The 24,898-nt window shown below is 38.0% G+C and overlaps 1 protein-coding gene across 2 annotated transcripts in view; it reads left to right on the top strand.

Moving 5' to 3' along the window:
- Nucleotides 1-24,898, top strand: part of DEPDC1B (DEP domain containing 1B) — a 105,871-nt gene that overhangs the window by 76,516 nt on the left and 4,457 nt on the right. Inside the window, exons 8-10 of one of the 2 annotated variants that reach the window (XM_060092917.1) lie at nucleotides 9,588-9,754; nucleotides 12,446-12,622; nucleotides 23,505-23,690. In XM_060092917.1, coding sequence (XP_059948900.1) covers nucleotides 9,588-9,754; nucleotides 12,446-12,622; nucleotides 23,505-23,690 — 530 coding nt within the window. Of the gene's footprint in view, nucleotides 1-9,587; nucleotides 9,755-12,445; nucleotides 12,623-16,677; nucleotides 17,078-23,504; nucleotides 23,691-24,898 lie in introns of those variants that run through there. The other variant, XM_060092918.1, reaches the window with a different exon arrangement.

The raw sequence follows: 24,898 nt of genomic DNA, 5'->3' as shown, positions 1-24,898 counted from the left end.
TTGCTAAGTTGTTTGGTATTCAGATCTCTACTGGTTCTAGCAAATTGCTTTCCAGAGTCGTTCTAGCAATTTATACACCATTTAGTGATATATTCCTATTTGCCTGTTTCCTTACCAATATTTGGTTTCATCAGGCTTTTTAATTTTTCTGATCTGATGGGTATGAAAATGAATCTTATTGATGTTTATTGGTCATGTGGGTTTCTTCTTGGGTAAAATACTTTTTCTATCCTTTACCCATTTTTTTTTGTTTTTGTTTTTCTTTTTTGTCTTTATAAAAATACATTCTGGATACTAATCCTTAAGTCTGGCAAATATCATTTCATAGTCTGTGGCTTGTCTTTTGACTGTAATCACAAGGTAAAAAACTTCTGTGCTTTACTTTGGTCAAATTACTTTGTGTGTCTCAAGAAATCTTTTTGTATCTTTAAATCACAAAGAGATTCTGTACTAAGATTTTTGAGTTTTACTTTTGTCACGCTTAGGTTTCTTAAATCATTTTCTTAAATTGTTTATTTTTTTATTTTTAAAATTTTCTTTATTTTTTTTGGCTGTGTCGGGTCTTCATTGTGGTGCGCGGGCTTCATGGGCTTCTCTCTAGTTGCGGCACAGGGGCTCCAGGGCGTGTGGGCTCTGTAGTTTGTGGCACGCAGGCTCTCTAGTTGAGGCACGCGAGCTCAGTAGTTGTGGCGTGCAGGCTTAGTTGCCCCACAGCATGTGGGATCTTAGTTCCCTGACCAGGGATAGAACCTGTGACCCCTGCATTGGAAGGCAGATTCTTTACCACTGGACTACCTGGGGAGTCTCCTTAAATCATTTATTTTTAAATTAACTTTATTGAGGTATAATTAACAAAATTAAAATGCACCCATTCTAAGTACAGTTTTGGTCAATTTATACTAGTGTAATTGCCATTGCAATTAAAATATAGGCCATTTCCATTCCCCTTAAAGGTTCCCTTGTGCTCTCTTTTAGTCATCACCCCAACACTGGCACCAGACAACCAGGAATAGAAGCTTTTTATCCATATAGATTAGGTTTTCTTTTTAAGAGTTTCATACGAGTGGAATACATACAGTGTGTACTTCTTATCTGGCTTCTTTGCTCTGTAATGTTTTTGAGATTTTTGTTCATGCTGTCGCATGTACCAGTAGTTTGTTACATTTTATTGCTGAGTATTCTGTTATATGGATATGCCACAATTTATTTATCCATTCATCTGTTGGGATGCAAAGCTTTTTTGTCTTGAGTTATTATGAATACACCTGTTTTGAATATTCGTGTACAAGACTTTGTGTGAATATGTCTTTCTTCTTTTGGGTAAGTATCTAGAAATGGAATTGCTGGATCATGTGGTAAATGTATGTGAACTTTTATATGAAAGTGACCATCTATTTTCCAAAATAATTATATTTTTACATTCCCATCAGTGATGCATGAGAATTCCAGTAGCTTTTCCTTCTTGTCAACACGTCACATTGTTAGTCTTCTAAATTTTAGTCAGTCTAGTGGGCGCATAGTGGTATATATTTTTGGTTTTAATTTGCATTTTTCTCATGACTACTAACATTGGGCATCTATTTATTTGCTCAGTGGCTATTCATATATCTTCTTTTGTAAAGTCTATTGAAATCTTAATTTCTGTCATTTTTTAAATTGGTTTGTTTGTTCTCTTATTACTGAGTTATTGGTATGTTCAAAAACAGAAATAGACTCACAGATATGAAAAACAAACTTATGGTTTCCAAAGGGAATGGGGGGGGAGATAAATTAGGAGTTTGGGATTAACATATACACACTACTATATATAAAATAGATAAACAACAAAAACCTTCTGTATAGCACAGGGAACTATATTCAATATCTTATAATAACCTATAATGGAAAAGAATCTGAAAAAGAATTATATATATATATATATGTATGCACATACAAATAAATCTATATGATATAGTAAATATATATTTAACTGAACCACTTTGCTGTACACCTGAAAGTAACACAACATTGTAAATTAATTCTTCAATAAAAATGGTTATTAAAAAATAGTTATTGGTATGTTCTGCATGTAAATCCTTTGTTAGATATATTTATTGCAAATATTTTCTCCTGGAGTGTGGTTCTTTTCCCCCCTTTTCTTAACAATGTCTTTCAAAAAGCAGAAGTTTTCAGTTTTGAAGTCTATTTTATCATTTTCTTTTATGGTTCATGCTTTTTGTATCTCAAGAAAATTTTGCCTACCTTTAAATATTGTACTATTTCATTTATAATGTTACTACCTTACAACAACATTCTTTCATTTTTTCCCGCTGCCCTTTGTGCTATTGTTATCATACATTTTAGTGCTACATATATTTTTAATAATGTGTTATAACCCTACTATATATTGTTGTTATTTTTTCTTTAAACAGATGATTTTCTTTCTTTCTTTTGTTTCTGTTTGCTTTCTTTTAAAATATTTTTTCTTCCAGTTTTATTGAGATATTATTGACATACAACACCTTATAAGTTTAACATAAACAGCATAATGATTTGACTTGCATACATCCTGAAATGATTACCAGAATAAGTTTAGTGAACATCCATTATGTCATTATAGATGCAGAATTAAAGAAATAGAAAAAAATGTTTTTTTTTCATTGTGATGAGAACTCTTAGGATATACTCTGTTAACAATTTTCATATATAACATACAGCAGTGTTGATTATATTTATTTTGTTGTACATCACATTCCTAGTACTTATTTACCTTATAGCTGGATGTTTGTACCTTTGATTGCCTTCATCCAATCCCCCCAACCCTGCCTCTGGCAACCAGAAATCTGGTCTCTTTTTCTATGAGTTTGTCTATTTGTTTGTTTTCGATGTATTGACCTGCAACACAACGTTAATTCTTGTTATACAACATAGTGATTTGATATTTCTGTACATTTTAAACTGATCACCAAGATGAGTCTTTTTACAGTATGTCACCATACAAGATATTACATAGTTATTGACTATATTCCCCTAATGTACTAAATGTATATATATATATGTAATTTCATACCTGTGATGCATTTATTTTGCAACTGGAAGTTTGTACCTCTTAGTCTTCCTCACTTTTTCTTTCCTCTCCCCACACATCTCCCCTCTGGCAACCACCTGTTCGTTCTACGTATCTATAGCTCTGTTTTTGTTTTGTTTGTTCATTTCTTTGGTTTTTTAGATTGCACATGTAAGTGAAATCATACAGTATTTGTCTTTCTTTGACTTATTTTACTTAGCATAATACCCTCTAGGTCCATCCATGTTGTTGCAGTGGCAAGATTTCATTCTTTTTAATAGCTGAGTAATATTCCATTGTGTGTGTGTGATATATACATACATACATACACACACACACACACACACAAACACACACACCTTCTTTATCCATTCATCTATTGGTGGTCACTTTGGTTGATTCCATATCTTGGCTATTGTAATTAATGCTGGAATGAAATAGGGGTGCATGTATCTTTTATAATTACTGTTTTTGTTTTCTTCAGATATATACCCAAGAGTGGAATTGCTAGATCATATGGTAGTTATATTTTTTAATTTTTGAAGAATCTCTATGTTTTCCATAATGGCTGCACCAACTTGCATTCCCATTAACAGTGCACAAGAGTTCCCTTTTCTCCACATCTTTACCAACCCTTACTTGTTGTCTTTTTGATAACAGCCATTCTGACAGGTCTGAGGTGGTATCTCACTGTGGTTTTGATTTGCATTTCCCTGATGATGAGTGATGTTGAACATCTTTCCATGTGCCTGTAGGCCATTTGAATGTTTTCTTTGGAAAAATGTCTGTTCAGATCCTATGTCCCCTTTTTAATCAGGTTGTTTGGTTTTCTGATGTTGAATTGTATAAGTTCTGTGTTTTTTGGGGGGGTATTAACCCCTTATTGGATACATTGTTTGTAAATATCTTTTCCCATTCAGTAATTAGCCTTTTCCTTTTGTTCATAGTTTCCTTCACCATGCAAAAAGCTTTTTAGTTTGATGTTGTCCCATTTGTTTATTTTTGCTTTTATTTTTTTGGATACATATCTAAAAAATATTATAAGACCAGTGTCAAAGAGCACACTGCCTGTTTTCTTCTAGGAGTTTTACGTTTTCAGGTCTTACATTTAAGTCTTTAATCCATTTTGAATTTATTTTTGTGCATAGTGTGAGAGAGTACTCCAGTTTGATTCTTTTGCATGTAGTTTTCCAGTTTTCCCAGCACCAATTATTGAAGTGGCTGTCTTATCCTTATTGTATATTCTTGCCTCCTTTATTGGAGATTAATTGCTCATATTAGTGTGGTTCACTTCTGGGCTGTCTATTCTGTTCCGTTGATCTGTGTGTCTGGTTTTGTACCAGTACCATACTGTTTTGATGACGGAAACTTTGTAGTATAGTTTTAAATCAGGGAGTATGCTACCTTCAGCATTGTTTTTCCTTCTCAAGATTGTTTTGGCTATTCAGGGTCTTTTGTGTTTCCATAAAAATTATTTAGAATTATTTATTCTTGTTCTGTAGAAAATGCCAGTGGTGTTTTGCTAGGGATTACATTGAATTTGTAGATTGCCTTGGGTAGTATGGCCATTTTAACAATGGGCACGAATGCATGAGCACTGCACATCTGTCCAGTTGTTTTTGTCATCTTTGAATTCTTTCATTAATGTCTCATTGTTTTCAGAGTACAAGTTTTTTATCTCCTTCATTAGATTTATTCCTAGGTATTTCATTCTTTCTGATGCAATTGTAAATGGGATTTTCTTAATTTCTTTTTCTGATAATTCATTATTAGTGTATAGTAATGCAACAGATTTTTGTATATTGATTTTGTATCCTGCAACTTTACTGAATTTGTTTATTAGTTCTAACAGTTTCCTGGTCCTGGACTTTTGTTTGTTTGGGGTTTTTTGATTACTGATTCAATTTCATTATTGGTAATTGGTCTGTTCAAGTTTTCTGTTTCTTTCGGATTTAGTCTTGGGAGACTGTACATTTCTAGGAAGTTATCCATTTCTTTTAGGTTGTCCAATTTTTTGGCATATAATTTTTGTTTGTGGTAATCTCTTATGATCCTTATATTTCTGTGGTATCTGTTTAACTTCTCTTTCATTTCTGATTTTATTGATTTGGGCCCTCTCTCTTTTTTCTTGATGAATTTAACGATTTATCAATTTTATTTATCTTTTCAAAGAACCAGCCTTTAGTGTAATTGGTGGTTTTATTTTTCGGTTTGTTTTTTGTTTTTAGTCCTTTTTTCATTTGTTTCTTCTCTGATATTTATTTCTTTCCTTCTACTAACTTTGGGTTTTGTTTGTTCTTCTTTTTCTAGTTCCTTTAGGTGTAAGTTTAGGTTGTTTGAGATTTTCTTGTTTCCTGAAGTAAGCTTGTGTCATTTCCCTCTCAGAACTGCTTTTGCTTCATCCCAGCAATTTTGGATCATTGTATTTCCACTCTCATTTGCCTCCAGGTATTTTTTGATTTCTTCCTCTTTTTGTTTTGTGTATCCTTTGACTACTTATTGTGGATATAGGTGAATTTTACTACTTTTGCCTTTTAAACTTCCTATTAGCTTTATAACTGGTTGATACACTACCTTTACTGTATGTTTGCCTTTACCAGTGAGATTTTTCCTTTCATAATTTTTACATTTCTAGTTGTGGCCTTTTCTTTTTTGCTTTGAGAAGTCCCTTAACATTTTTTGTAAGGCCAGTTTGGTGGTGCTGAAGTCTTTCTAGCTTTTGCTTATCTGTAAAACTCTTTATCTCTCCTTCAACTCTGAATGATAACCTTGTTGGGTAGAGTATTCTTGGTTGTAAGTATTTTTCCTTTCATCTCTTTGGGTATATTGTTCCACTCCCTTCCGGCCCACAAAGTTTCTGCTGAAAAATCAGCTTGTGGTTTTATGGGACTTCCCTTGTACCTAACTGGTTGATTTTCTCTTGCTGCTTTTAGGATTCTCTCTTTACATTTAATTTTTGCCATTTTAATTATAATGTGTCTTGTTGTGGACCTTTTGGGGTTAATCTTGTTTGGGACTCTCTACTTCCTGGGCCTGGATGTCTTTTTCCTTTGCCAGGTTAGGGATATTTTCTTCAAATATGTGATTCAAAGCTGTGATTTCTTCAAATAAGTTCTCTTCCCCCTTCTCTCTCTGTTCTCCTTCTGGGACCCCTATAATTCAAATGTTAGTATACTTAATGCTGTTCCAGAGGTCTCTTAAACTATCCTCATTTTAAAAAGTTATTTTTCTGTTTTTTTTTTTTTGTTGTTCAGCTGGGTGAATTTCCACTACTCTGTCTTCCAGATTGCTGATTTGTTCCTCTGGGTCTACTATATCTAGTCTACTATTGATTCCTTCTAGTGTATTTCAATTATTGTATTCTTCCCCTTTGTTTGGTTCTTCATGTTTTCTAACTCTTTGTTGAAATTCTCACTGTGTTCGTCCATTCCTCTCCTGAGTTCAGTGAGTATCTTTATTGTCATTACCCAGAACTCTTTATTGGGTAGATTGCTTATCTCCACTTTAAGTTTTTTCCCTGAGGTTTTGTATTGTTTCTTCTTTTGGAATATATTGCTTCTTATCCTCATTTTGTGTAATTCTCTGTTTTTTATGTCTATGTATTTAATAGGTTGGTTACATTTCCTGATCTTGGAGAAGTAGCTTTATATAGGAGATGTATTGTGGGACCCAGCGGCACATCACCCCCTTCTGGTCACCAGAGCTATACGCCCTGCGGGTGCTCCCTATGTAGGCTGTGTTTGCCCTTTTGTTGTGGTGAGGCCACCCACTGTGGGTGCACTGGGAAGTGGGGCTGCTCCCCTTCACCCCCAGCCCAATTGACTGCAAGGCCCTGAGTTGTGTGGTGGATGTGGGCTTGCTGGAGGGCGGGGTAGGCTTCACACATGGCTGGCTCTGTGATCTGGTGGTCCATGGCTGCTGTGGACCCACTGGTGGGTGGGGCAGGCCCCCTGGCACTAATAGATTAGAGGGAGGATTCCAAAATGGTGCTTGCCAGCACTGGTTCATCATGGTAGAATGAGCTCCCCAAAATGGCTGCTGCCAGTGTCTCCACCCCCAGGAAGAATCCCAGTCTCCTCCTCCCTCTCTGGGAGACTCTCCAAGATGAGCAAGTCAGTTTGACCCAGCCTCCTTTCAAACTACTGCTTCTGTGCTGGAACTCAGAGTACATGAGATTTTGCACATGCCCTTTAAGAGTGGAGTCTCTGTTTCCTCCAGCCCTCCAGCCCTCCTGAATGTAAGCCCCACTTGGTTTCAAAGTCAAATGCCCTGGGTGCTTGTCCTTCTGGTGCAGGAACCCCAAGCTGGGGAGCCCCATGTAGGATCTGACCCCTCACTTTCTGGGGTGGACCTCTGCAGTTGTGATATTCCTACCATTTGTGGGTTGCCCACTCATTTATGTGGGTCCTTTAATATTGAATCTCTGCTCCTCCTACCTGTTTCATTGTGACTCTTTCTTTATACCTTTAGTTGTGGAAAATCTTTTCTGCTAGTCTTCAGGTCATTTTCATAGCTCTGTAAGTAGTTGCAACTTTGGAGTGCCCATGGGAGAAGGTGAGTTCAGGGTCTTTCTACTCTACCATTTTGTCCCTCCCCCAACCCTTGAATGTTTACTTTTATGCTTTGTACCATATACTAGGAAATAGGGCTTGCCAAAAGAAATGCATTATGATTTCAATTATCTTGAAGAAGTCTTATTTGTAAAACTGTGTGTGTGTGTGTGTGTGTGTGTGTGTGTATGTGTATATATATATATATATATATATATATATATATATATATGAAACATATAAAGTTAAGGTGAAATTTGACTCTCCACAGGTGTTTATAATTTGGTAAAAGAAGGGATTTGTGGCCTAATGTGATAGAAGTCTTTGTGACGAAAGTAAAAGACTTCGTGGAGAAATAGATCTAGAATTTAATTGGTCTTTACCAGATCCAACTGCTACCAGTTCCAACCTCATGCAGACTGTAATCATGCCTTGAATCTTCCTTCCTCCCTCCCTGTTACCCCTTTACAGTCTATTCTCTATACAGCTGCCAGAGTAAAAATAATTCAAATCAAATGGCTCTCCTGCCCAGAATCCTTCAATGGCTTCTTGGGTCACTTACAGTGAAACCCAGAGTCCTTAATGATAGTCTACAAGGTTCTACATGATCTGGCTCTTGGCTTCCTCTCTAACCTCATTTCTGACTTGAATATTCCTTGCATACCTCTCTCTCTTCACACTGCCCTCATTGCTGTTCCTCAAACATTCCAGACATACTCCCTTGTCACAATCTTTGTAGTTGCTATTTCCTTTACCTTGAAAATTTGTCTCTGTGATATTTGCCAGGCTTACTCTCATTTTCTTCAGATTTCTGCTCAAATGTCCTCCTTAGCGAGTAACTTTCCCCAAAACTCTAGGAGTATTTTCTCATCATTCCCCAGCTCCTTTCCTTTTTTTTCTTCAAACCCAAAGTCCTTAGTCTGGCATTCAAGGCCTTCTAAAATCTCATCTCTGCTAACCTTTTTCACTTCATTTCTATTGGGCACTCACAGCCTATGCTATAGTCTTATTGAGTGACTTACAGGTTCCCTAATATGCCTGTTGCACATGTCTCTTGCAGCACCTCTCACATTTTGCTACTTACTTTTTTATGGGCCTCTCCTTCTCGCAGTGTATAAGCTCTTTAAAGGAAGGGACCTGGCATATTTTTATATTTCTGAGACCTAGCATTGTTCCTGGCATATCGTACATGGCCAGTAAATATTTACTGAATATAAAAGATGGTTTTGTCTCCAAGCAGAGACTAGTTGGAACTTGAAAAAATTGGATATGAACCAATAAATCGGTGCAAGCAGCTTCATCTCTTCAGAAGGCTTGGAGGTGTGTTTGTCCAGAGACAAATATGGTTGAAGAGAGCAGAATATTAGAATACCCTAATTTTTAGCAAAATCATATTGGGTGAGGAAGGATGACATGTAACACAATTTAATCATCACACTTAGCTAGAAAAAATAGCTTAAGTGGGAGGAAGGTGTTATTTAGAAAGAAGCAGGGCCATTAGGCACCAGAACGACTCTAACAGCATTAGTCCTATTATTTAGTCTGTGAGAGTCATGCAGGTTGGTGACCGTGCTCCTCATGAGGAAATAGTACAAAAGGGGAAACTCCAGGGCAGTGATGGCACACTCATGTTCTTGCTCATGCTGTCTTGGACCTCTTACAGAGTGTTGAGAGTTAAGTTAGGCTTAACCTGACTGCTCTTGGTTCAGAGGGAAAGAATGCTATGAAAATTTAGTTTTATCTGTCAAGGGTGTGGGAGGGGGAAATGGCTGTATTTGTTTTATATATTTGCCAATGCTGGTTGGTGGTTCGTGTTTTCTCTGCAGATTTGTGACAGTGGATCTATGTCAGTTAGCCCAGTATAATTGCACATGCAAACATGCTTTATATAATTTTAGTAATACATGTTTTGTAAAAACGTGAACATAATAGAGTCAGGTAGGCTATAGGTTTTTAAAAGATTAAAACCTTTTTTTTTTTTTCTAAATCAGGTTTGTTACAGAAAGAGAAAATGGCCATTGAAGCATTTCAAATTTGCTGCCTCCTCCTGCCTCCTGAAAATAGAAGAAAGTTACAGCTGTTGATGAGGATGATGGCAAGGATCTGCTTAAATAAGGAGATGCCACCACTATGTGATGGCTTTGGCACCCGAACACTGGTAGGTTGATTTCTAACATCTATGAGGACTGGAGTTTTGGGGTTAAAATTCACTTGAGTAAAGTTTACCAGCTTGGCAACCAGAAGAAGGTACAAGGCAGGCTCGCTTAAAGAGCCATGGCTTGGAATCCACCCAGATTGGTATTGTGCTTTTGGTCTTAGTGACTTAAAGAACATAATGAAAAGTAAAGAGTGAGTAGGGGTAGACCCTGAGTGTAGAGATAGCTGCTGCATCCTGCCTGCTGTCAACACAAAGAGAGGGAAGCGTGGACAGAAAGGATTACTGGCCTGTCAAGAAACAGCATTCTCTCCCCCAGGACAAAAAGGGTCGCAAAACCTTTGTTACTCTAACCAGTAGGAGAAGATGCAGCATATATCATGGATTAAAGAGGGAAGAAGTAAACTATAGAGTTAGACCAGACAACTTGGAAGGAAAGAATGTGTATTTTTCAGGGTATGATCTAAGGGTCCATGAGTGAGGATATTTCTTAATATATTCTCAGTTTTGCTTAAAAACATAGGCTAATTTTGAATTCTACTTTGTCATGTCAGCATGTGTTTTAAAATAGGGTCTAGGTTTAGAATTATTTACTAGCAAAATTTATTAATTTTCCTCAAAAAATATCTCAGAGCAAAATTGATGTTTCATTGGGATGTACATCCTTTCCATATGTTGGTGAACCATTGTGTATGCCTGAGGGTCCACTGTTCGACTTTTAGAGGTGTGGCATAAGATCCGAGGACAAATCAGCACCCAGTAGAGTGATTCTTGACCTTTTTTTGGGGGGTGAGTGGATGGGTAGGTGGGCTAATGGACCTTTTTGTAAAGCTGAAGAAAACTTTGCACCTGTTCTCCAGAAGAATGCATGTGTAAAATTTTCTATACAATTTCAAGGTGCTCACAGATCCCCTGGGGTCCCTAGTCTCCAGATAAAGTCTCTGTGTGTGTCTCTCCCTCTGTACATATATGTGAGTGAAGATAAAGTATCATCTGCAGTATGTTGATGAAATGAAGTCTTATTAAACAGAATTACATGATGTCATGCTTATAGGTTTTTTAAAATTGTAGTTGATGTACAATATTATATAAGTTGCAGGAGTATAATATAGTGATTTACAATTTTTAAACGTTATGTTCCATTTATAGTTGTTATAAAATATTGGCTATATTTCTTGTGCTGTATAATATATCCTTGTAGCTTATTTTATACATAATAATTTGTAATTCTTTTTTTTAAAATTGGAGTATAGTTGATTTACAATGTTGTGTTAGTTTCTGCTGTACAGAAAAGTGAGTCAGTTATGCATGTACATATATCTACTCTTTTTCAGGTTCTATTTCCATATAGGTCATTACAGAGTGTTGAATAGATACAGTAGGTGCTATACAGTAGGTTCTTATTAGCTATCTATTTTATATATAGTAGTGTGTATATGTCAATCCCAATCTCCCAATTTATCCCTCTGTTCCTTTCCCTTTTGGTAACTATAAGTTTGTTTTCTACATCTGTGACTCAATTTCTGTTTTGTAAATAGGTTCATTTGTACCATTTTTTTAAGATTCCACATATTGCGCCTCCCCTCTTCACTCTCCCCACTGGTAACCACTTGTTTGTTCACTATATCTGTGAGTCTGTTTCTTTTTGGTTATATTCACTAGTTTCTTGTATTTTTTAGTTTCCATATATAAGTGATATCATATAGTATTTGTCTTTCTGTGCCTGACTTGTTTCATTTACATGCTTATAGATTTTGAAATAAGATTGTCAACATGGGCTTCCCTGGTAGCACAGTGGTTGAGAGTCCGCCTGCCGATGCAGGGGGTGCGGGTTCGTGCCCTGGTCCGGGAAGATCCCACATGCCGTGGAGCGGCTGGGCCCGTGAGCCATGGCCGCTGAGCCTGCGTGTCCAGAGCCTGTGCTCTGCAACGGGAGAGGCCACAACAGTGAGAGGCCCGCGTATCGCAAAAAAAAAAAAAAAAAAAAAAAAAAAGATTGTCAACAATAAAATTAGTAGGAAAAGGAAAAAAAAGTCCATCCAAAGGATTGCATTAAGAATGGATTAGTTAAAATGAATTCTATGGAAACAACTGCTATAATATTTTTTGTATTTCATCACCTAATGCACTTCTGATGGTTTTGTTCAAAGGTGACTGTCAAATGTACATACAAAATCCTGAAGAAAATAACAATTAGCTAGGAAAAAACTAATCGTTGAGGCACATAGATTGTGCTAGCAAATTTTTTTTTTTAAACAACGAAATAAGACAATACTGAAATTAGGATATTATTAGACTAAATGGCTATAAAGTACTTTTAACTTAAAAGTGCTACATGATCCAAGTTGTGATGGTGATAATAATTTTCAGAATTTGTTTAAATATATATATTTAAAACCATCTGTAAAAGGGGGTGCCTTTAAAAACTGCTCAGACAAGCATCTCTGCTAAGTCTCTGTGAGATGTGACGCACATTCTGTTCATGCTGGTTGATGAGAAGATCAGCTCATCTGAGATGACCAGGTGTGGCCAGGTGCCAGGTGAGATGTGCACCCTGTGCTGTGGGCCATTTCTCACTGACTAGGCACATTTGCTTTTTGCAAATTAGATGGCACTCAGTTCAGAATAGGGAAAAAACCTCATCTATGTTTATTTAAAAATTCACCCTCCCTCCCCCCTATTTTTTTTTTTTAGATGGTTCAGACGTTTTCCCATTGCATCTTGTGTTCCAAAGATGAAGTGGACTTGGATGACTTATTAGCTGCTAGGCTGGTGACGTTTCTGATGGACAATTACCAAGACATTCTGAAAGTCCCTTTGGCCTTGCAGACCTCCATAGAGGAACGTGTGGCCCATCTACGAAGAGTCCAGGTAAAGGAAGGGATATTACCAGTACTATAAAATTGCCAGTAGAAAGTTATGTAAGTTTGCTAGGCTTCTTGGCATTTTTTGTTTTGAAGATTGAGTGAGTTAATTTGTACAAAGTGCTTACAACTGGGCGTGGCACATAGTAGGCACTGTACATGTTTGTTATTTTTGAAAATTTGTGGAATGCCCACTAGGTTTTGTTGTGTTGATCAATGCTGCATACTTTTGGTTGCAAATTCCTAAAATGGGTTTGTTCAGAATCTACATATACTTCCTGATGGAAGTAATCTATGTGCAATAAAGTCTTGATTCATAATAGCCCTGCCACCTAGGTACTATTTTTTGAATGAGAAAGCTAAGGCACAGAGAGCATAAGTAATTTGTCCAGGGTCACAGAGCTAGGATTCAAACTGATAAAATCGTTTTCCAGAATCAGTGCTCGTAACTACTATGCCATACTGCCTCATTGTAAAGCATGGTATGGTAGAAGAACCCGGCTTCAGAGCCCTAAGGACCTGGGCCAAACTCCTGGCTCCCCACTTGCCTGGTTATGTGGCTTTGGGCAAGTCCCTTAAGCCCTCTGGATTTTAGTTTCTGCAAGTGTTAAAATGGTCAATACCTACTCGATGAACTTCTTGTAAAGAGTAGACACTACATTGTAAAACGCGTGGCACAAATGTCTGTCATATGGCAGATACTTTTTGAAAGGTATTTATTGTTTTTGTCGTTGCAGTCATTATATTAAAATGATGCAAAAGAAATGTAATGTATTACTATCATGTGGGCCCCCCAGAGGGGTTTGTATGTCAGCCTGCAGGAGCAGAAACGTTGGGTAAAGGCAGGCAGGTCTGCTTGTCTCCTTCTGAATGACTGGCCCTCTTTCCCCTTAAGCATTTTTTGAGGCTCCACAATTAAGGACCAGTGAGCTGCTACCTCCAAAGTATCATTAAAGTAAATAACCATCTGTTTTCAGTGTGCAGTTTAAAAATTAAAATAAAAAATCTTCCTATTGAAGGAATTTGGAAAATAGAGAAAACACACACTAAAAAATATCAGAGTAACTCTAAATGTTCAGTGTTAAGAGTCTTTTCTATTTCCCCCCTCCCTCCCTTCCTTCCTTCTTTCCCTCCTTCCTTTGTTCCTCTTTTATAACTTACTTTCTCTTATAACTACAACAAGAAGTTTCCACATCATTAAATATTCTTCCTTTTTTGTTTTTGGTTTTTTTTTTTTGCGGTACGCGGGCCTCTCACTGCCGTGGCCTCTCCCGCTGCGGAGCACAGGCTCCAGACACGCAGCCTCAGCGGCCATGACTCACGGGCCCAGCTGCTCCGCGGCGTGTAGGATCCTCCCAGACCGGGGCATGAACCTGTGTCCCCTGCATCGGCAGGCGAACCCTCAAACACTGCGCCACCAGGGAAGCCCCCATTAAATATTCTTGATTGACCCAGAATGGCCAGGAGCACAGACTAAATGGTGTTTGTATTTCTGATGTGCCCTTTATTAGCCATATGACCTTGGCATGTTGTATAACGACTCTCTGCTTTAGCATCTGCCCCAACATCTCTTTTTTTCATCAGTAAAATGGGATAACGATAGTTAATAGCTACCTCCTAAGGCTATTTTGGGGATTGAATGGCTTAAGACATGTAAAGTGCTTAGAATAATGTTTATCACATAGTAAGTATCTCATTTGGTACTGCTGCTGTTATTATTATCAACATTATTGTTATATATTCCACAATATCATTATGATTGGTAACATAATATTCCATAATATGAATATACCATAATTTATTTAAATGACATTCTTTGGTTGATATTTATATTGTTTCCATTTTTTCCATTTTACAAGCATTATAACAGTAAATATTTTTATATTTGGATTTTTTTTTGGTCGATCTGTGATTACTTTCTAATAATAAATTCCTAGGAGTGGCATTTCACAGTCAAAGACCATGAATGTGTGTTAAACATTGATTGCATATTGTCAAATTTCCATTTAGAGTGATTGTTCCAAGTTACATTCCCATTGTTGGTATAAGAAAGTGTTCATTTCTTTACACCCTTGCCTACTTTGGGTATTATTATTAACATACATACCTTTGCCATTTAAATGGGTGAAAAGTGTAATATTACTGTTGTTTTAATCTCCCACCTCCCCTTGATATTTTATGAGCCAAACTTAAAAAAAAACCCATAAAAATGAAAAGAAATACTTTCACTGAATTTCTGTAAGGAAAAGTGATAGCAGTGACTCCGTTGCTCTGCATCCTTGCTGGGCTTGTGTATTCACATGGCACAGGCTTGTATTGCAGGAACGTAACCCTGTGAGCCCTTCACTGTCAGCTGAAGATCAGAAGGCTGAGTGATGATTAACTTAACCGCAGAGTAGCATGACCTGTGAAGGGGGGCTGTGATGGCCCTGAATAAAATCAGTAACTACCCAATTGTCCAGTGACATTTTCTCTCTTAGAAGTACACACTCATTAGAATTGCCAAACAATTGTTTGTTTTAGTGCTCAAAGCCTATACATCTCTCTTCTCTCGCACAGGGTACTCAGCCCCTCCATCATAACACATTTAGGGTGGTACCTTTCTGAAAACGAAGTGTTACTTGGACTGTTCTGGTGAACTGTTTTGGAGCAGTTTCAGGGCTGACCCTGGGATAGATAAACAGTGAAGTCAGCATTGTTTTTGACACCAACCTTCTGTTGACCTTGTCTGTAACCCTCTTCTTCCTCTTGTACCCTTTACTCATAGATATCTTGTGTTTTTCTCATGTCCTAGGCTTCGGCTGTCACATTTTACCTGGGCTTCACCCTTTTATTCTGGCCCTTTTCTACTTTTTCCAGAATTCTTGGTTCAAATACAAATTAAGTGTTGTGTGTGTCCTCCTTTCCTTATGGTTCTGGTCTGTTTCTCTTGGGTTGTCCCTAAATGACCTGGTAAACTGATGCTGAGGCATGGAATGTTCTTCATGGAATAACCCTTCCTGGCAACACATTTATTTATTTATTAAAAAAATTTTTTTTGAATTTAATTTATTTTTTTATATAGCGGGTTCTTATTAGTCATACATTTTATACACATCAGTGTATACATGTCAATCCCAGTCTCCCAATTCATCACACCCCCACCCCCAACCCCCGCTGCTTACCCCCCTTGGTGTCCATACGTTTGTTCTCTACATCTGTGTCTCAACTTCTGCCCTGCAAACCGGTTCATCTGTAACATTTTTCTAGGTTCCACATACATGTGTTAATATATGATATTTGTTTTTCTCTTTCTGACTTACTTCACTCTGTATGACAGTCTCTAGATCCATCCACGTCTCAACAAATGACCCCATTTCATTCTTTTTCATGGCTGAGTAATATTCCATTGTATATATGTACCACATCTTCTTTATCCATTTGTCTGTCGATGGGCATTTAGGTTGCTTCCATGACCTGGCTATTGTAAATAGTGCTGCAGTGAACATTGAGGTGCATGTGTCTTTTTGAATTATGGTTTTCTCTGGGTATATGCCCAGAAGTGGGATTGCTAGATCATATGGTAATTCTATTTTTAGTTTTTTAAGGAACCTGCATACTGTTCTCCATAGTGGCTCTATCAATTTACATTCCCACCAACAGTGCAAGAGGATTCCCTTTTCTCCAAACCCTCTCCAGCATTTGTTGTTTGTAGATTTTCTGATGATGCCCATTCTAACTGTTGTGAGGTGATACCTCATTGTAGTTTTGATTTGCATTTCTCTAATAATTAGTGATGTTGAGCAGCTTTTCATGTGCTTCTTGGCCATCTGTACGTCTTCTTTGGAGAGATGTCTATTTAGGTCTTCTGGCCATTTTTGGATGTCTTTTTAATATTGAGCTACATGAGCTGTTTATATATTTTGGAGATTAATCCTTTGTCCGTTGATTCATTTGCAAATATTTTCTCCCATTCTGAGGGTTGTCTTTTTGTCTTGTTTATGGTTTCCTTTGCTCTGCAAAAGCTTTGAAGTTTCATTAGGTCCCATTTGTTTATTTTTCTTTTTATTTCCATTACTCTAGGAGGTGGATCAAAAAAGATCTTGCTGTGATTTATGTCAAAGAGTGTTCTGGGGCTTCCCTGGTGGCACAGTGGTTGAGAGTCTGCCTGCCGATGCAGGGGACGTGGGTTTGTGCCCTGGTCCAGGAAGATCCCACATGCCGTGGAGCGGCTGGGCCCGTGAGCCATGGCCACTGAACCTGCACGTCCGGAGCCTATGCTCCGCAACGGGAGAAGCCACAACAGTGAGAGGCCGGTGTAATGTGTAAAAAAAAAAAAAAAAGAGTATTCTGCCTATGTTTTCCTCTAAGAGTTTTATAGTGTCCGGTCTTACATTTCGGTCTCGAATCCATTTTGAATTTATTTTTGTGTATGGTGTTAGGGAGTGTTCTAATTTCATTCTTTTACATGTAGCTGTCCAGTTTTCCCAGCACCACTTATTGAAGAGACTGTCTTTTCTCCATTGTATATCCTTGCCTCCTCTGTCATAGATTAGTTGACCATAGGTGTGTGGGTTTACCTCTGGGCTTTCTATCTTGCTCCATTGATCTATGTTTCTGTTTTTATGCCAGTACCATATTGTCTTGATTACTGTAGCTTTGTAGTATAGTCTGAAGTCAGGGAGTCTGATTCCTCCAGCTCCGTTTTTTTCTCTCAAGACTGCTTTGGCTATTTGGGGTGTTTTGTGTCTCCATACAAATTTTAAGATTTTTTGTTCTAGTTCCCTAAAAAATGCCATTGGTAATTTGATAGGGATTGCACTGAATCTGTAGATTGCTTTGGGTAGTATAGTCATTTTCACAATATTGATTCTTCCAATCCAAGAACATGGTATATCTCTCCATCTATTTGTATCATCTTTAATTTCTTTCATCAATTTCTTATAGTTTTCTGCATACAGGTCTTTTGTCTCCCTAGGTAGGTTTATTCCTAGGTATTTTATTCTTTTTGTTGCAGGGGTAAATGGGAGTGTTTTCTTAATTTCTCTTTCAGATTTTTCATCATTAGTGTATAGGAATGCAAGAGATTTCTGTGCATTAATTTTTTATCCTGCAACTTTACCCAATTCATTGACTACCTCTGGTAGTTTTCTGGTGGCATCTTTAGGATTCTGTATGTAGAGTATCATGTCATCTGCAAACAGTGACAGTTTTACTTCTTTTCCAATTTGTATTCCTTTTATTTCTTTTTCTTCTCTGATTGCCATGGCTAGGACTTCCAAAAGTTTGTTGAATAATAGTGGTGAGAGTGGACATCCTTGTCTTTTTCCTGATCTTAGAGGAAATGCTTTCCGGTTTTCACCGTTGAGAATGATGCTTGCTGTGGGTTTGTTGTATATTGCCTTTATTTTGTTGAGGTAGGTTCCCTCTATGCCCACTTCCTGGAGAGTTTTTGTCATAAATGGGTGTTGAATTTTGGGAAAAGCTTTTTCTGCATCTATTGAGATGATCATATGGTTTTTATTCTTCAGTTTGTTAATATGGTGTGTCACATTGATTGATGTGCATATATTGAAGAATCCTTGCATCCCTGGGATAAATCCCACTTGATCATGGTGTATGATCCTTTTAACGTGTTGTTGGATTCTGTTTACTAGTATTTTGTTGAGGATTTTTGCATCTATATTCATGAGTGATATTGGTCTGTAATTTTCTTTTTTTGTAGTAACTTTGCCTGGTTTTGGTATCAGGGTGATGGTGGCCTCAGAGAATGAGTTTGGGAGTGTTCCTTCCTCTTCAGTTTTTTGGAAGAGTTTGAGAAGGATGGGTGTTAGCTCTTCTCTAAATGTTTGATAGAATTCACCTGTGAAGCCATGTGGTCCTGGACTCTTGTTTGTTGGAAGATTTTTAATCACAGTTTCAATTTCATTACTTGTGATTGGTCTGTTCATATTTTCCCTTTCTTCCTGGTTCAGTCTTGCAAGGTTATACCTTTCTAAGAATTTGTCCATTTCTTCCAGGTTGTCCATTTTATTGGCGTAGAGTTGCTTGTCGTAGTCTCTTAGGATGCTTTGTATTTCTGCGGTGTCTGTTGTAACTTCTCCTTTTTCATTTCTAATTTTATTGATTTGAGTCCTCTCCCTCTTTTTCTTGATGAGTCTGGCTAATGGATTATCAATTTTGTTTATCTTCTGAAAGAACCAGCTTTTAGTTTTATTGATCTTTGCTATTGTTTTCTTTGTTTCTATTTCATTTATTTCTGCTCTGTCTTTATGATTTCTTTCCTTCTCCTAGCTTTGGGTTTTGTTTGTTCTTCTTCTCTAGTTCCTTTAGGTGTAAGGTTAGATTGTTTATTTGAGATTTTTCTTCTTTCTTGACGTAGGTTTGTATAGCTATAAACTTCCCTCTTAGAACTGCTTTTGCTGCATCCCATACGTTTTGGATCGTTGTGTTTTCATTGTCATTTGTCTGTAGGTATTTTTTGATTTCTTCAGTGATCTCTTGGTTATTTAGTAACCTATTGTTTAGCCTCCATGTGTTTGTGTTTTTTACGTTTTTTTCCCCTGTAATTCATTTCTAATCTCATAGTGTTGTGGTCAGAAAAGATGATTGATATGATTTCAATTTTCTTAAATTTACTGAGGCTTGATTTGTGACCCAAGATGTGATCTATCCTGGAGAATGTTCTGTGCGCATATGAGAAGAAAGTGTAGTCTGCTGTTTTTGGATGGAATGTCCTATAAATATCAATTAAATCTATCTGGTCTGTTGTGTCATTTAAAGCTTCTGTTTCCTTATTTATTTTCATTTTGCATGATCTGTCCATTGGTGTAAATGAGGTGTTAAAGTCCCCCACTATTATTGTGTTACAGTCAATTTCCTCTTTTAGAGCTGTTAGCAGTTGCCTTATGTATTGAGGTGCTCCTATGTTGGGTGCATATTTATTTATAATTGTTATGTCTTCTTGGATTGATCCCTTGATCATTATGTAGTGTCCGTCCCTGTCTCTTATAACATTCTTTATCTTAAAGTCTATTTTATCTGATATGAGTATTGCTACCCCAGTTTTCTTTTGATTTCCATTTGCATGGAATATCTTTTTCCACCCCTCACTTTCAGTCTTTATGTGTCCCTAGGTCTGAAGTGGGTCTCTTGTAGACAGCATATATATGAGTCTTGTTTTTGTATCCATTCAGCAAGCCTGTGTCTTTTGGTTGGAGCACTTAATCCATTCAAGTTTAAGGAAATTATTGATACGTATGTTCCTCTTACCATTTTCTTAATTGTTTTGGGTTTGCTTTTGTAGGTCCTTTTCTTCTCTTGTGTTTCCCACTTAGAGAAGTTCCTCTCGCATTTGTTGTAGAGCTATTTTGGTGGTGCTGAATTCTCTTAGCTTTTGCTTGTCTGTAAATTTTTTGATTCCTCCATCGAATCTGAATGAGATCCTTTCTCGGTAGAGTAATCTTGGTTGTAGGTTCTTCCCTTTCATCACTTTAAGTATATCATGCCACTCCATTCTGGCTTGTAGAGTTTCTGCTGAGAAATCAGGTGTTAATCTTATGGGAGTTCCCTTGTATGTTATTTGTCATTTTTCCCTTGCTGCTTTCAAAAATTTTTCTTTGTCTTTAATTTTTGCCGATTTGATTACTATGTGTCTTGCTGTGTTTCTCCTTGGGTTTATCCTGTATGGGACTCTCTGTGCTTCCTGGACTTGGGTGGCTCTTTCCTTTCCCATGCTAGGGAAGTTTTCGACTATAATCTCTTCAAATATTTTCTCTGGTTCTTTCTCTCTCTCTTCTCCTTCTGGGACCCCTATAATGAGAATGTTGTTGCGTTTAATGTTGTCCCAGAGGTCTCTTAGGCTGTCTTCATTTATTTTCATTCTCTTTTCTCTGTTCTTTTCTGTGTCCGTGAATTCCACCATTCTGTCTTCCAGGTAACTTATCCATTCTTCTGCCTCAGTTATTCTGCTATTGATTCCTTCTAGTGTAGTTTTTATTTCAGTTATTGTATTGTTCATCTCTGTTTGTTCTTTAATTCTTCTAGGTCTTTTTTAAACATTTCTTGCATCTTCTCGATCTTTGCCTCCATTGTTTTTCCGAGGTCCTGGATCGTCTTCACTATCATTATTCTGAATTCTTTTTCTGGAAGGTTGCCTATCTCCACTTCATTTAGTTGTTTTTCTGGGCTTTTATCTTGTTCCTTCATCTGGTACATAGCCTTCTGCCTTTTCATCTTGTCTTTCTGTGAACGTGGTTTTTGTTCCACAGGCTGCAGGATTGTAGTTCTTGCTTCTGCTCTCTTCCCTCTGGTGGATGAGGCTGTCTAAGAGGCTTGTGCAAGTTTCCTGATGGGAGGGGCTGGTGGTGGGTAGAGCTGACTGTTGCTCTGGTGGGCAGAGCTCAGTAAAACTTTAATCTGCTTGATTGCTGACGGGTGGTGCTGGGTTACCTCCCTTTGGGTTGTTTGGCCTGAGGCAACCCAACACTGGAGCCTTCCCTGGCACTTTGTTGGGGCTAATGGCAGACTCTGGGAGGGCTCACGCCAAGGAGCACATCCCAGAACTTCTGCTGCCAGTTTCCTTGTCCCCACGGTGAGCCACAACCACCCCTGCCTCTGCAGGAGACCCTCCAACACTAGCAGGTAGGTCTGGTTCAGTCTCCCCTGGGGTCACTGCTCCTTCCCCTGGGTTGCTATGCTCACAGTACTTTGTGTTTGGCCTCCAAGAGTGGAGTCTCTGTTTCTCCCAGTCCTGTCGAAGTCTTGCAGTCAAATCCCACTAGGCTTCAAGGTTTGATTCTCTAGCAATTCCTCCTCCTGTTGCCAGACCCCCAGGTTGGGAAGCCTGATGTGGGGCTCAGAGCCTTCACTCCAGTGGGTGGACTTCTGTAGTATAAGTATTCTCCTGTCTGTGAGTCACCCACCCGGCAGTTATGGGGTTTGATTTTATTGTGATTGCGCCCCTCCTACTGTCTCATTGTGGCTTCTCCTTTGTTTTGGATGTGGGGTATCTTTTTTGGTGAGTTCCAGTGTCTTCCTGTCGTTGATTGTCGAGCAGCTAGTTGTGATGCTGGTGTCCTCACAAGAGGGAGTGAGAGCACGTCCTTCTACTCCGCCATCTTGGTTCCTCTTCTGTATTCTTTTAACACATTTAGTTTTAACTGTGGCTTCTGGGAAAAAAAGAAATCTTAAACCAAAGACATGAATATAATGGTAGTAATTTTATCCACTGCAGAAGAACAGTAGGTGCTATATTTTTGAGAAGATGAACCTCCTGGACCCTGAAAATTTTTGTTAACTTTTTAATTTATATTGGAATATAGTGATTAACAATGTTGTGACCGTTTCAGGTGCACAGCAAAGTGACTCAGCCATACATATGCATGTATCCATTCTCCGCCAAACTCCCCTCCCATCCAGGCTGCACATAACATTGACCAGAGTTCCCTGTGCTGTACAGTGTGTCCTTGTTTGTTCTCCATTTTAAATATGGCTTTGTGCATACGTCAGTCCCAAACTCCCTAACTATCCCTTCCCCCCACACTTGCCCCTTGGTAACCATAAGTTCATTCTCTAAGTCTGTGAGTCTGTTTCTGTTTTGTAAATAAGTTCATTTCTTTTTAGATTGCACATATAAGCCATATCATATGATATTTCTTTGTCTGTCTGACTTACTTCACTCAGTATGACAATCTCTAGGTCCATCCGTGTTGCTGCAAATGGCATTATTTCATTCTTTTTAATGGCTGAGTAATATTTCATTGTATATATGTACCATATCTTCTTTATCCATTCCTCTGTCGACGGACATTTAGGTTGCTTCCATGTCTTGCCTATTGTAAACAGTACTGCAGTGAACATTGGGGTTCATGTATCCTGTCGGACCATGTTTTTCTCCGGATATATGCCCAGGAGTGGGATTATGCGGTCATGTGGTAGCTCTATTTTTAGTTTTTTGAGGAACCTTCATGCTGTGAAGGTGGTTGTACTAATTTACATTCCCACCAAGAGTGTAGGAGGGTTCCCTTCTTTCCACACCCTCTCCAGCATTTATTGTTTGTGGATTTTTTTGATGATGGCCATTCTTCTTTCTTTTTTTTTTTGGTGGTACGCGGGCCTCTCACTGTTGTGGCCTCTCCCGTTGCAGAGCACAGGCTCCGGATGCGCAGGCTCAGTGGCCATGGCTCACGGGCCCAGCCGCTCTGCGGCATGTGGGATCCTCCCAGACTGGGGCACGAACCCGTGTCCCCTGCATTGGCAGGCGGACTCTCAACCACTGCACCACCAGGGAAGCCCAATGATGGCCATTCTGACTTGTGTGAGGTGATATCTCATTGTAGTTTTGATTTGGATGAAATTAAGTATTTTTAATGGGTGCTTTTATTTATAGATCTTGGTACCTTTTTCCCTCTTATTTCACCCTTCTGCCTTTTGCCCTGTAGTGTCTGCACATTTGTTTTCACTAGTTTCATGCTATGAACATGTTTGGAGTTGGGTGCAGTACTTCCCTCTACACAACAGCTGAGCTAAACTTGTACGTTTGTCAGGGCCCAAGGGAGGGAGGAACAGACTCTCCAGATGTGGGAAGAACCTACATAGTTCATCGTGTGTGTTTGGAATCATTCTAGTCAATATGTTCAGTTTGTGTGTAAATTTCACATCTTATTAGAAGAGAGCACAAGGTTTTTTGTTTATGAAATTGGCTTTGGGGTTTAAAAAGGCAAAAAATCATATGTGACACTGTGGCTTTACGTGAATTTTTTTTTGAAGTTATGGAAACACTTTTTACTTTTCGTTATAGTTTTTCCCAAATTGAATGTCATATCATTCCTACTAGGAGATCTACGATCTGAATTAATTTTTGAAACTTATTTGAAAATGCGCTTTCACTAATAATCCCTTTGCCCCAGATAAAATACCCAGGAGCTGATATGGATATCACTTTGTCTGCTCCATCATTTTGCCGTCAAATTAGCCCAGAGGAATTTGAATACCAAAGAGTATACGGCTCTCAGGAACCTCTGGCAGCATTGTTGGAGGAAGTCATCACAGATGCCAAACTCTCCAGTAAAGAAAAGAAGAAAAAATTGAAGCAGGTAAAAAGGATATTCTTCATAAGTCATTTCTTCTCCCTACCGTTCTTATGTTGTTTTGTTTCCTTTTTATTCCCTATTTTAATAGGTTTCATACGAATCTCATCTTCTGAGACAGAGCAGTTTTGAAAGTAAATTATTCATTTCATATATTAATTTACACAATTATGGTCAGTTTTCCAGGTCTTTATTCTCCAATGTAGATCTTTTACCATTATTGAGCTCTTCATTTATGAAGCTATTCTCTAATATTTGTCCGTGGTTTTGATATGTGGTATGATGTGAGTTAGTGGAGCAATTACTTTAAATTCAGAGAAGCTGTCAAGTGAGGACAGTTTCTTTGGATTTTTTTGAAAGGCAAATCAGACTGAATTCACAAGTGTAAAATGTCCAGAATTTAAGAGTCTTTGGTTTTACATAGCCACTATCAAATTGGTTTCTTGCTGCAGGCATCACTAAAAGTTTTTAGTTCTCATTAAACAACACAGCTTAGGGTTTCAGAGAAGAGTTTTCAACTCAGCATAGGTTTAACTTGATCTTTTTTAAAACTTGAAGTGTAATTGATTTACAATGTTGTGTTAGTTTCAGGTATACATACCTTGATCTTTTTTGTTTGTTTGTTTGCTTTTGTTTTTGTTTTTGTCTCATAAGTCTCTTATTCAACACACTCCCCAGCTTTCTTTCTTTCTTTTTAATTGTTTTTAACATCTTTTTTTTTTAAACATCTTTATTAGAGTGTAATTGCTTTACAATGGTGTGTTGGTTTCTGCTGTATAACAAAGTGAATCACCTATACATATACATATATCCCCATATCCCCTCCCTCTGGTGTCTCCTTCCCATGCTCCCTATCCCACCCCTCTAGGTGGTCACAAAGCACTGAGCTGATCTCCTTGTGCTATGTGGCTGCTTCCCACTAGCCATCTATTTTACATTTGGTAGTGTATATATGTCCATGCTACTCTCTCACTTCGTCCCAGCTTACCCTTCCCCCTCCTCGTGTCCTCAAGTCCATGCTCTACATCTGCGCCTTTATTCCTGTCCCGCCTCTAGGTTCTTCAGAACCATTTTTTTTTTTTTTTTTTAGATTCCATGTGTATGTATTGGCATACGATATTTGTTTTTCTCTTTCTGAGTTACCACTCTGTATGACAGAGTCTGAGTCCACCCACCTCACTACAAATAACTCAATTTCATTTCTTTTTATGGCT

The sequence above is a fragment of the Mesoplodon densirostris genome, chromosome 3 (assembly GCF_025265405.1).
Source record: "Mesoplodon densirostris isolate mMesDen1 chromosome 3, mMesDen1 primary haplotype, whole genome shotgun sequence".
NCBI classification, from domain to species: domain Eukaryota; kingdom Metazoa; phylum Chordata; class Mammalia; order Artiodactyla; family Ziphiidae; genus Mesoplodon; species Mesoplodon densirostris.
This window is presented reverse-complemented; position numbering and strand designations above follow the sequence as displayed.